This window comes from Salmo salar, chromosome ssa17, assembly GCF_905237065.1.
Source record: "Salmo salar chromosome ssa17, Ssal_v3.1, whole genome shotgun sequence".
In the NCBI taxonomy this organism is placed as follows: domain Eukaryota; kingdom Metazoa; phylum Chordata; class Actinopteri; order Salmoniformes; family Salmonidae; genus Salmo; species Salmo salar.
In genome coordinates, this window is record NC_059458.1 from 32,410,838 (window position 1) to 32,423,376 (window position 12,539).

General features: G+C 44.9%; 2 protein-coding genes across 11 annotated transcripts in view; one reads left to right on the forward strand and one right to left on the reverse strand.

The window, feature by feature from the left end:
- Positions 1 to 7,710, reverse strand: part of LOC106594521 (general transcription factor IIIC, polypeptide 3) — a 21,424-nt gene extending 13,714 nt beyond the window's left edge. For all 7 annotated transcript variants that reach the window (XM_045699481.1, XM_045699480.1, XM_045699478.1 and 4 more), the window contains exons 1-8: positions 7,469 to 7,710; positions 7,202 to 7,313; positions 6,773 to 7,020; positions 6,384 to 6,507; positions 4,803 to 4,994; positions 4,257 to 4,422; positions 2,601 to 2,748; positions 2,185 to 2,449 (exon numbers count right to left, since the gene is read on the reverse strand). In XM_045699481.1, the coding sequence (XP_045555437.1) occupies positions 2,185 to 2,449; positions 2,601 to 2,748; positions 4,257 to 4,422; positions 4,803 to 4,994; positions 6,384 to 6,507; positions 6,773 to 7,020; positions 7,202 to 7,313; positions 7,469 to 7,567 (1,354 nt within the window). In that variant the 5' untranslated portion in view covers positions 7,568 to 7,710. The remainder of the gene's footprint in view (positions 1 to 2,184; positions 2,450 to 2,600; positions 2,749 to 4,256; positions 4,423 to 4,802; positions 4,995 to 6,383; positions 6,508 to 6,772; positions 7,021 to 7,201; positions 7,314 to 7,468) is intronic.
- A 215-nt stretch (positions 7,711 to 7,925) lies between these two features.
- Positions 7,926 to 11,902, forward strand: pcnp (PEST proteolytic signal containing nuclear protein). 4 transcript variants are annotated; one of them, XM_045698478.1, is made up of 5 exons: positions 7,949 to 8,048; positions 8,758 to 8,978; positions 9,068 to 9,142; positions 9,849 to 9,901; positions 10,344 to 11,902. In XM_045698478.1, the coding sequence occupies exons 1-5, from the start codon at positions 8,000 to 8,002 to the stop codon at positions 10,456 to 10,458; spliced, it is 513 nt and encodes a 170-aa protein (XP_045554434.1). In that variant the 5' UTR covers positions 7,949 to 7,999; the 3' UTR covers positions 10,459 to 11,902. The 4 variants fall into 4 exon arrangements, with proteins under 4 accessions (XP_045554435.1, XP_045554436.1, XP_045554434.1 ...); NM_001141415.2 differs by having other exon boundaries at positions 7,995 to 8,048; positions 8,755 to 8,978; positions 10,344 to 11,005; XM_045698479.1 differs by lacking the exon at positions 9,068 to 9,142 and having other exon boundaries at positions 7,926 to 8,048; positions 8,755 to 8,978.
- Positions 11,903 to 12,539: the final 637 nt, after the last annotated feature.

A 12,539-nucleotide genomic window follows, 5' to 3' on the forward strand; every position in this document is an offset into this window, starting at 1 on the left:
TGAAGTCCTAGATCCAGACAGTAGGACAGACTTCATAATGAAGTCCTAGATCCAGACAGTAGGACAGACTTCATAATGAAGTCCTAGATCCAGACAGTAGGACAGACTTCATAATGAAGTCCTAGATCCAGACAGTAGGACAAGAACTTCATAATGAAGTCCTAGATCCAGACAGTAGGACAGACTTCATAATGAAGTCCTAGATCCAGACAGTAGGACAGACTTCATAATGAAGTCCTAGATCCAGACAGTAGGACAGACTTCATAATGAAGTCCTAGATCCAGACAGTAGGACAGACTTCATAATGAAGTCCTAGATCCAGACAGTAGGACAGACTTCATAATGAAGTCCTAGATCCAGACAGTAGGACAGACTTCATAATGAAGTCCTAGATCCAGACAGTAGGACAGACTTCATAATGAAGTCCTAGATCCAGACAGTAGGACAGACTTCATAATGAAGTCCTAGATCCAGACAGTAGGACAGACTTCATAATGAAGTCCTAGATCCAGACAGTAGGACAGACTTCATAATGAAGTCCTAGATCCAGACAGAAGGACAGACTTCATAATGAAGTCCTAGATCCAGACAGTAGGACAGACTTCATAATGAAGTCCTAGATCCAGACAGTAGGACAGACTTCATAATGAAGTCCTAGATCCAGACAGTAGGACAGACTTCATAATGAAGTCCTAGATCCAGACAGTAGGACAGACTTCATAATGAAGTCCTAGATCCAGACAGTAGGACAGACTTCATAATGAAGTCCTAGATCCAGACAGTAGGACAGACTTCATAATGAAGTCCTAGATCCAGACAGTAGGACAGACTTCATAATGAAGTCCTAGATCCAGACAGTAGGACAGACTTCATAATGAAGTCCTAGATCCAGACAGTAGGACAGACTTCATAATGAAGTCCTAGATCCAGACAGTAGGACAGACTTCATAATGAAGTCCTAGATCCAGACAGTAGGACAGACTTCATAATGAAGTCCTAGATCCAGACAGTAGGACAGACTTCATAATGAAGTCCTAGATCCAGACAGTAGGACAGACTTCATAATGAAGTCCTAGATCCAGACAGTAGGACAGACTTCATAATGAAGTCCTAGATCCAGACAGTAGGACAGACTTCATAATGAAGTCCTAGATCCAGACAGTAGGACAGACTTCATAATGAAGTCCTAGATCCAGACAGTAGGACAGACTTCATAATGAAGTCCTAGATCCAGACAGTAGGACAGACTTCATAATGAAGTCCTAGATCCAGACAGTAGGACAGTAGACAGACTTCATAATGAAGTCCTAGATCCAGACAGTAGGACAGACTTCATAATGAAGTCCTAGATCCAGACAGTAGGACAGACTTCATAATGAAGTCCTAGATCCAGACAGTAGGACAGACTTCATAATGAAGTCCTAGATCCAGACAGTAGGACAGACTTCATAATGAAGTCCTAGATCCAGACAGTAGGACAGACTTCATAATGAAGTCCTAGATCCAGACAGTAGGACAGACTTCATAATGAAGTCCTAGATCCAGACAGTAGGACAGACTTCATAATGAAGTCCTAGATCCAGACAGTAGGACAGACTTCATAATGAAGTCCTAGATCCAGACAGTAGGACAGACTTCATAATGAAGTCCTAGATCCAGACAGAAGGACAGACTTCATAATGAAGTCCTAGATCCAGACAGTAGGACAGACTTCATAATGAAGTCCTAGATCCAGACAGAAGGACAGACTTCATAATGAAGTCCTAGATCCAGACAGTAGGACAGACTTCATAATGAAGTCCTAGATCCAGACAGTAGGACAGACTTCATAATGAAGTCCTAGATCCAGACAGTAGGACAGACTTCATAATGAAGTCCTAGATCCAGACAGTAGGACAGACTTCATAATGAAGTCCTAGATCCAGACAGTAGGACAGACTTCATAATGAAGTCCTAGATCCAGACAGTAGGACAGACTTCATAATGAAGTCCTAGATCCAGACAGTAGGACAGACTTCATAATGAAGTCCTAGATCCAGACAGTAGGACAGACTTCATAATGAAGTCCTAGATCCAGACAGTAGGACAGACTTCATAATGAAGTCCTAGATCCAGACAGTAGGACAGACTTCATAATGAAGTCCTAGATCCAGACAGTAGGCCAGTAGGACAGTAGGACAGACCTCCAGTCTCCTCTGTTGTCGTTGTTTCCATCTCCTTTTCTTTATCTGGGTTCTCCTCTGCTTCCATCTTCTCCTGCCCCTCTGGGTTCTCCTCTGCTTCCATCTTCTCCTGCCCCTCTGGGTTCTCCTCTGCTTCCATCTTCTCCTGCTCCTCTGGGTTCTCCTCTGCTTCCATCTTCTCCTGCCCCTCTGGGTTCTCCTCTTCTGCAAGGTCTGTCTTAGGTTCTCCTCTGTCCAGGACGATCCCGCAGAACTGGACGAGAACCTGAGGAGGGAAAACACTGGTCACACACACACACACACACACACACACACACACACACACACACACACACACACACACACACACACACACACACACACACACACACACACACACACACACAGGTCTATGAAACTAACACACACACACCTACCTGAAGGGCCTTGCCGTGTTGGTGGTTGGCGATGTAGAGCTCAGCAGCCATGTTGATGCTCTCGTCTGTCACCAGCTCTGGGTGTCTCCTCAGGGCCTCCTCCATCACCCCCATGGCTGACGGCAGGTCGCTACTCTCATAGTAGCTTCTGGAGAGAGAACACACACACACACACACATCACCGTTACACACTGAACCTAACACCCATCACCGTTACACACTGAACCTAACACACTGAACCTAACACCCATCACCGTTACACACTGAACCTAACACCCATCACCGTTACACACTGAACCTAACACACTGAACCTAACACCCATCACCGTTACACACTGAACCTAACACCCATCACCGTTACACACTGAACCTAACACCCATCACCGTTACACACTGAACCTAACACCCATCACCGTTACACACTGAACCTAACACCCATCACCGTGACACACTGAACCTAACACCCATCACCGTTACACACTGAACCTAACACCCATCACCGTTACACACTGAACCTAACACCCATCACCGTGACACACTGAACCTAACACCCACCACCGTGACACACTGAACCTAACACACATCACCGTTACACACTGAACCTAACACCCATCACCGTTACACACTGAAGCTAACACACATCACCGTTACACACTGAACCTAACACCCATCACCGTTACACACTGAACCTAACACCCATCACCGTTACACACTGAACCTAACACCCATCACCGTTACACACTGAACCTAACACACATCACCGTTACACACTGAACCTAACACCCACCACCGTTACACACTGAACCTAACACCCATCACCGTTACACACTGAACCTAACACCCATCACCGTTACACACTGAACCTAACACCCATCACCGTTACACACTGAACCCAACACCGTTACACACTGAACCTAACACCCATCACCGTTACACACTGAACCTAACACACATCACCGTTACACACTGAACCTAACACCCATCACCGTGACACACTGAACCTAACACCCATCACCGTTACACACTGAACCCAACACCGTTACACACTGAACCTAACACCCATCACCGTTACACACTGAACCTAACACACATCACCGTTACACACTGAACCTAACACCCATCACTGTTACACACTGAACCTAACACCCATCACCGTTACACACTGAACCTAACACCCATCACCGTGACACACTGAACCTAACACCCATCACCGTGACACACTGAACCTAACACCCATCACCGTTACACACTGAACCTAACACACATCACCGTTACACACTGAACCTAACACACATCACCGTTACACACTGAACCTAACACCCATCACCGTTACACACTGAACCTAACACCCATCACCGTTACACACTGAACCTAACACCCATCACCGTTACACACTGAACCTAACACCCATCACCGTTACACACTGAACCTAACACCCATCACCGTTACACACTGAACCTAACACCCATCACCGTTACACACATCACCGTTACACACTGAACCTAACACCCCCATTGCTTGTGTGTATTGTCTGTGTCTATACAGATGTGAATGACTTTGTGCAGTATCTGGTTGTGTGTGTGTGTGTGTGTGTGTGTGTGTGTGTGTGTGTGTGTGTGTGTATCTGTGTACATGTGCATGGCGGACTAGCCTCACTTGGCCATGTCTCGTGACAGCTGCATGAAGTGCTCTCCGTCAGTAGGGGGCAGTAGGTTGAGGATACGGCGATACCCGTCCATGGACTGCTTGTGTTCCCCCACCTGCTCATACAGGCTGCAACGTTCCCATAGGTAGCGCACATTACTGGGGTCATACTTAATGGCTGGGAGGGAGGGAGGGAGGGAGGGAGGGAGGGAGACAGACAGACAGACAGACAGACAGACAGACAGACAGACAGACAGACAGACAGACAGACAGACAGACAGACAGACAGACAGACAGACAGACAGACAGACAGACAGACAGACAGACAGACAGACAGACAGAGGATAGAGAAATGTGTTAGAAGACAATTATTTCAGTGAGGTTGCCATTGATTGATTGAAATTCTTAGATAATTAAAATGAGTAGCTCAAGCCAACATTAGTTGGCCATCAGTATCAACCACCTAACTAGTAGTAAATCAATCAAATATAAAACAGATTTTAGCAGTTTGAGGTCACAGGTCAGAGGGCCAGGGTTAGAGATCAGGGGTCACCTCACCTTTGGTGTAGCAGATGATGGCCTGCCTGATGTTGTCCTGCTCCAGAGACATGTCGGCCAGCTTGACCCACTCCTCACAGTCGCTGGGGTTGAGATGGGCAGCGATCAGGCCAAACTGTAGAGACTTCTCCATGTCCCCCTGGTCTTCATAGATCATAGCCAGGGTGGAGAAGGGCTCGTAGGCCAGGGGGGCTGGTGGGAGAACGGTGAATAGAAGGGTTAGGTGGGACTCAATTTTAGTCAGCGTTTAACAGGAAGGCCTCCCTCATTGACACTTCCTGGTTAATATATCTTTAAAGACAACTTTGATGAATTCAGATCAGTCAGTAATGCTGCATTCATGACAAGTCGGATACTCTGAACCTCCCAGTTAAAATTAACATACGCTATTTGTGTAGAGCTAATTATTGGATGATTCTGATACTTTCCAAGTGGGAAATTCAGATATCATCTTTCTCAGAGTTTTCAGATTCCTAGTTACAGCGTGTCCTGAATGCAGCATAAGTCTCTACAATGACTTTTGTGAATTGAGATGGCTACTACAGCAGTGTCTAGTGACAAATAAATGCCCTGTCTGTTCCTCCTCTGTCCTGGAATACTACACATCGTGTCTGATGATCTCCTCTATCCTGGAACACTACACACCCTGTCTGATGATCTCCTCTATCCTGGAACACTACCCATCATGTCTGATGATCTCCTCTATCCTGGAAAACTACCCATCCTGTCTGATGATCTCCTCTATCCTGGAACACTACCCATCCTGTCTGATGATCTCCTCTATCCTGGAACACTACCCATCCTGTCTGATGATCTCCTCTATCCTGGAACACTACCCATCCTGTCTGATGATCTCCTCTATCCTGGAACACTACCCATCCTGTCTGATGATCTCCTCTATCCTGGAACACTACCCATCCTGTCTGATGATCTCCTCTATCCCGGAACACTACCCATCCTGTCTGATGATCTCCTCTATCCCGGAACACTACCCATCCTGTCTGATGATCTCCTCTATCCCGGAACACTACCCATCCTGTCAGATGATCTCCTCTATCCCGGAACACTACCCATCCTGTCTGATTATCTCCTCTGTCCTGGAACACTACCCATCCTATCAGATGATCTCCTCTATCCCGGAACACTACCCATCCTGTCTGATGATCTCCTCTATCCTGGAACACTACCCATCCTGTCTGATGATCTCCTCTATCCTGGAACACTACCCATCCTGTCTGATGATCTCCTCTATCCCGGAACACTACCCATCCTGTCTGATGATCTCCTCTATCCCGGAACACTACCCATCCTGTCTGATGATCTCCTCTATCCCGGAACACTACCCATCCTGTCAGATGATCTCCTCTATCCCGGAACACTACCCATCCTGTCTGATGATCTCCTCTATCCCGGAACACTACCCATCCTGTCTGATGATCTCCTCTATCCCGGAACACTACCCATCCTGTCTGATTATCTCCTCTGTCCTGGAACACTACCCATCCTGTCAGATGATCTCCTCTGTCCTGGAACACTACCCATCCTGTCTGATTATCTCCTCTGTCCAGGAACACTACCTACCCTGTCTGATGATCTCCATACACATCAGGACGGCATCCTCCTTGTCTCCGCGGGCGTAACGGATGTTGGCTTCTCCCATGAGGCCCCTCAGGGCCCGGGGCAGCTTGCTGCGGTTACGTCTCTCCTGAACAGTACAGAATCACCATCAATCACCATCAATAGTCCCATGTCAACAAACACTGCAGCATGACCAGTGAACCAGGCTCAAATGGTGACTACTAACTTTGCCTGAGACTAGCCATAATTCAACTAGTATCGCATACACAACACCTCTATGGTCAAACTATGGCTAACATCACGTTAGCTCCCTGATCTAATGTCAAGGCTCAGAGGGCTAACAGTCTTGTGAACCCTGTTAGAATGACGACGGGCCTTTATCTCATTGTCACCTTCATCATCTTCTTGTTCTCTCGGTTAAGCTCCATTTCCAGAGCAAAGACATCCCCAGCTGAGGGGCCTTCCTCGTCTCCTTTAGCTTCAACCTTCCTCTCCTCCTCTGAATCCTCCTCTTCCTCCTCCTCTTCTTCATAATCATCATCATCATCCTCCTCCTCAGTCTGTTCAGTCTCTGTTCCCTCCCCCATCATCGAGGCAAAGGCTTTCTGGACAGAGGGGCTGACGCCTTCCTCGGGATCCGCTGGCAAGGACAGAAGAGGTGGATAGTTGGCATACAACAATGACTTGACTGGAATTGCTTAAGAAAACATGAAGAGTGCCTAGGCTTTAGCTCAGCGGGCTAATACAAGATTGTGGGAAGCAGAAGATCCGTGTTCCGAAACCAAGCAGTCACACATGACTGAACAAGTGGAGACTCACACCTGCGGGCCGTTTTTTGGAACATTTTCTCGGGCTGCGGCCGTGGGAAGTGCTGGGGAGAGTGTCATCTGGTCCAATCTCTTCATCTTCCTCTGAACGTCCTTCGTTCGATACCTGAGAGAAGAGATCCGAGATGAGTTGCTTTCAACACAGGCCTTCGTGAAAGGCGTTCCAGTAGCATATATTATATCATTGCGAGCTCCAAAACTTGGACACAAGTTTGATCTTTTCAATGTTATTACAGCATGCAGAGTGGATGTCCCACTTACCTTCAATTTAGCTTTTCTTTCCTCTCTCCGTATTTCAAACTCCTCGAATGAAATCCTTCCCTCCAGGTAGTCAATGAGCTCTGAGCTGAACCCCGACATCTCACCGACTAACTAAAACGATTTATGGTGTTTAAATACACGTAAAACAACGATAATTCTCATTGTAAACATTTGATTTTGACAACACGAGTGGCACTGGCGACTGTTAATGACGTCTCTCAAAGCGACGGCAGGTCTTCTTCGACGCTTCAAAAGGTAGATTTGTAAATCGTTACACACCGCCACCTATCGATTAATGCATGAACCACAAAAATACAAAGAGAGACAAATACACACATAAAGTATCTGATAAAGATAATACATTGGTATATTATTCTTTGATGCTTTTGGTATGAGTCATTGTGAGTAAATTCGTTTTTGGTTGTTGTTGTGTTCAGACCGTTCATATTCCGGAACGGCAGGTGGCGCTGTTCTATACCATATCGTTAGAGAAATCCCAGCCCGTTCGCTTCTTCCATCGTCACCGATGTTATGGCGGACTACAACAAGCACAGCAGCAAGCGGCTCTCTGATGATGGAGGTGATACTAGTACATCTTTAGGGGCAATGTATCGCTGTCTTGTCGAAATAAGACTAGAAGTATAACGTTACATCGACCAGCTGTAACTAACAAAACATTCCCATGCTCATCGTGTCCGCTTGTGAACGGAGCTTCGGCCTGTCCCCATTCAGCTAGCTAGATAGCTAACTGGTTTTATTAGCTAGCTAGCTTTACACGAGATCGCTAGGTTAGCCACTGCAGCTACTTATGTATGATGGAGCAATGTTTACGATTGTTTTTCAAATACTTTTGTCTGTAAACACAACTGATATGGGCTTCACTTGGCATGCAGCCAGTTTCATAAGAAGACACATTTAGCTAGCTAAGACAGATAAATGCATAGGATGCAACATGCGTTGAACGTTACAAATCTGTAACATGATATGCAATAAACTATATGCTATGCATGCACATATGCTATGTGGTAAATTGCAATAGTGTTAAAATATCTAGCTAGGTTTATGACCAAAAGACCGACCATAACCGCAACAGTAGTGGGAGTGTTTGGTCCTTTCACACAGCGACTTCCAAACAGGTTCACCCATAGAATTATGAATTCCTTTAATAGGATCTCTATGGGTTCACCCACCTACCGGTAACCCGGCAACCACTCCCAGGTAACAGTAGCTCATCCTTGGTTTCCCAGGCAACAGTTGCTCACCTTGGTAAGTTGTTTCGCCTCCAGCAGGACCGGAGGAGAAGGAAGGCAGTGTGAAAACTAAGACTGTCTCTTCCAGCACTGGAGGAGGGGGGAAACGCTCAGCCCAGGAGGTCAGCCCTGGCCCGGGGAAGGAGTCCACCTCGAGCCACCCGGTACCCCCAGCCCCCAAAGTCTCCAAGATAGGGTTTGGTCTGATCAGCCAGCCTATAAAGAAGCCTGCGCCCATCTCCATCAAGCTGGGTGCTAGTGTGAGTACCATTGGGGGGGGGTTAGTGTGTGTGTGTGACATCTATCTCAGTGTGTGTGGTTGACAGACGTGTGTATCTCTCCATTTTAGAAACCCAAAGAGCCTGTACCTGTACCTGCCAAGAAACCAGCTCTGGCCTCGGTTTTCAATGTCGACTCTGATGATGTGAGTTAAGGCGTCAGCATGCTTCATTTCAGCTGGCGCCTAGCCAAACTCGGCTAGCCGAACCGAACGAGTGTGCTTGCATACTCTCTTAAAGTAACTTTGCTGGAAAAATGAGAAAAAAGCTGCAATAGTACTGTTTGTCCATTTTGAGACACCGTAGCCAGTATACGCTTCCTCAAAATAGTCAGAATAAATAAAAAAAGAACTCAAGAAATGTAATTAATTTAGAAGTTTTTGCTGAGGAGATTTTAGTCGCGTAAGTTTACATCTAACTAAGATGTTTCTTGCAATATCTTTCAAAGAAAAGTAATCTCTCATTGAATGACAGACTTTACTGAAGAATCCCTACTGTTGACCAATCAGAGACGAAGGGGCGTACACTTCCGCTCCGAATTTCAGCTTGCCTCTAGAATTTTTTTTTTGTGTTCCCGAAAAACCCTTCAACGAAATCCAAAACAAACAGAAATGTCTCAAAATGTTGTCACAATATATGCACAAACTGTTTTGGCTGGGAAGCATGCGGACGCCTTCACACACACACACACACACACACACACACACACACACACACACACACACACACAATATCCCAATAGATTAGTAGGTTGTGCAAAGAAACTGTCATATGCTGTGAAACATCAATGCTAATGCCTGTGCTGTAACCACAGAGCTGTAATAACAGCTGTTTTCTCCTCTGCTCTGACAGAGTGAGGAGGAGATGCCTGCAGAAGCCAAGATGAGGATGAAGAACATTGGCAGGTAAGAAGCACAACGTTTGAATTATTATCTCAAAATGTTTTTACAATATCTCGCAAATTTTATCTGAAATTCCAGGTTTTCTGACATAATACTCTGTTTATAAATCATTTAAATGTAATGTACCTATTCCTAGATCCTTGTCAAGTATTCTACCTAGTGTGCATCTCTGAAATGGCATCCTATTGCCTATTAGTTAACTAATATTGACCACTTTGGAGAGAGCACTGGCCAAAAGTAGGGCACTATATAGGGAATAGGTTAGTATTTTGGGTGGATTTGAACCAGGCGTGATGACCACACGTGTTTGCATGGGTCATTTGAGCGTGGACCTACTACTAATCAATGTGATGCTTTCATTTTGGTCAACGCACCAGTTCTGAGTGCAGTGGTTTCTAGAACCTTTAGGTCCACGACCACACATAACTCTCTATGTTCACCACAGGGAGACGCCCACGTCAGCAGGCCCCAACTCCTTCAACAAGGGGAAGCAGGGATTCTCCGACCACCAGAAGCTCTGGGAGAGGAAGCTCAAGTCTCAGACGGACACTGACCAATAGGGCTCCACCTCATTGGTTATTAGTCACAGTAGGACCAGTAGGGCTCGGCCTTACTGGGTTGCTAATGACAACAGTCAAACTGCACACCGTGTTTGCTTATGTGTGGAATGATGTCACCTTGATTGAGTGTGCTTTTTCTCTTCGTTTGTCTGTTGACGATGGTGTAAAAACAATGTACATACTGCTATGTAATGATGGTGACACATTTGTGCTATCAAGCATATTTTTTGTTTTAAACGTGCGTGAGTGTGTGTGTGTGTGTGTGCGTGTGTTTATATAGCGGACTGGAGTGGGTGTAGTTAAGAGCAATGAGGACACGTTTTGGGAAAGGGAACTTCAAGACAACTTAATAATAGTTTCTGACTCATCTAGGATATATCACTACTTTATAACTGTCCTAACTGGGTTTTCAACCCTGGCCTTTCCCTCTTTATGCACTGTCTGTCATGCCTTTACAGAGTGATCACAGACAGGAACTATTTATCCCGTGCCTGAGGTTGACATGTAGAAATATTCATATTAGGACAATAAACTTACATTCAATTCCAAAATGAAATGGATTTTTTTATGATATTTATGCAAAAAAAGCAATTGAACCACAATGCACAAACCAGTGTATCATATACATTCTTCATATGCATAAATAATGTAAAGCTTCATTGACAATCTTGATGATGTTACTGGGTATAAGAAGAGGAGCGGAGGACACTATTATCAAAGATTGTTATAACTTAACCAAGATAGACCACAGCCTGTCGTTTCAAAGGGGGAACGAATGAGTCGTAGTGGGCAGAACAAGCAGACGCTTCACGTTTATACATCTGGTGAAATATCGGTCTCATTGTTCTATCTGCAATTATACTCTTTCAAAATGGAAAGACGTGACGTAAGCATTTTTTCCTTCACATAAGGAAACTAATTCTTCGGCTATCAACAGCTGTCTTTAACTGTAGCTTATGCAAGTATGTTACATCCTTCGCTGTACTGTAGTTCGTTTGTAATATAAATAAGTAATATACCTCTTCTGGGGTGTATTAATGTTAAAGGAATTTCTGCTTGAGTGTAAATGATTAAATAATTCTACCCTGAATTTAGGGATAGGGTCTATATAGCCTGTAGAATAAGTAACTAAAGGGTTAAGCATAAATCTCAAGAGATTGACTAGGATAGGAGAGGAATGGAGGTCTGTGTGTTTATGTAAACATCAAGAACTGTTAAACTGTGGTTGACCTGACCTAGCTTGAACCCTCTAGGTTTCCCTAATCTCAGAGATATGAAACTGTCGGCTGGGTAAGAATTTACGATGTTGAGAGTTCTGGGGAAGAACAATTAACTCTCCTTAGTGTGTAATGGGTGTGCGTAGATGAGGAGCCTGGTATATAATAGATGTTTTGTGTATGAACTGCAGAGCGCCCTCCTGAATAAACTATTCTGATTCTTGTAAGCTGGTCCTCTGTCTGTGTTATTAAACCAGAATCTTACACATTCTGGATGGCAGACTGAGTATTTTAATTGAAGTTAACATTGAGAACATAATTCTCTTAACAAATTGGTCCTTTGAGCCGGATCCAAAAATCTGTCCCTGTCTTCCTAAGGTAACACGCCGAAAACCGTGCACGGGCGGGTCATAGACTCGTTAATTAAAGACCTGTCCCCTGAAATTGGAGTTCCATAACAGGCCGGTAAATATCTAAGGTCGACAGAGACGGTGACTGGATCCAACCTACATTGCTTTTCCCAGCCTACAAGACGAAGGTCAGTAAATCTTTATTCACGGATTTGGGGAATTGACGTCTAGGCTACATTCAGAGAAATATTTTAATGATTCTTGTGTGGTTTGGACATTGATCTCTAGATTTCATTGCGGATTCTAACCTGGTGACCTATCTTTAGAATGTTGTATAGAGAACCCTGATATAGGTAGTATTCTATGCAATTGGAAGATAGGAATTGGGAGTAGAAGCCACCTGGGAATAGTTAACCTGTCTGGGCTAGAGGGCAGTATTTTCACGGCCGGATGAAAAACGTACCCAATTTAAACAGATTTGGATAGAAAACACTCTGAAGTTTCTAAAACTGTT

Coding starts and splice junctions, on each gene's coding strand:
- pcnp (NM_001141415.2), top strand. CDS start 8,000: ATGGCGGACTACAACAAGCACAGCAGCAAGCGGCTCTCTGATGATGGA. Junction 9,143..9,848: donor TCAATGTCGACTCTGATGAT/GTGAGTTAAGGC, acceptor CTGCTCTGACAG/AGTGAGGAGGAGATGCCTGC. Junction 9,902..10,343: donor AGGATGAAGAACATTGGCAG/GTAAGAAGCACA, acceptor TGTTCACCACAG/GGAGACGCCCACGTCAGCAG.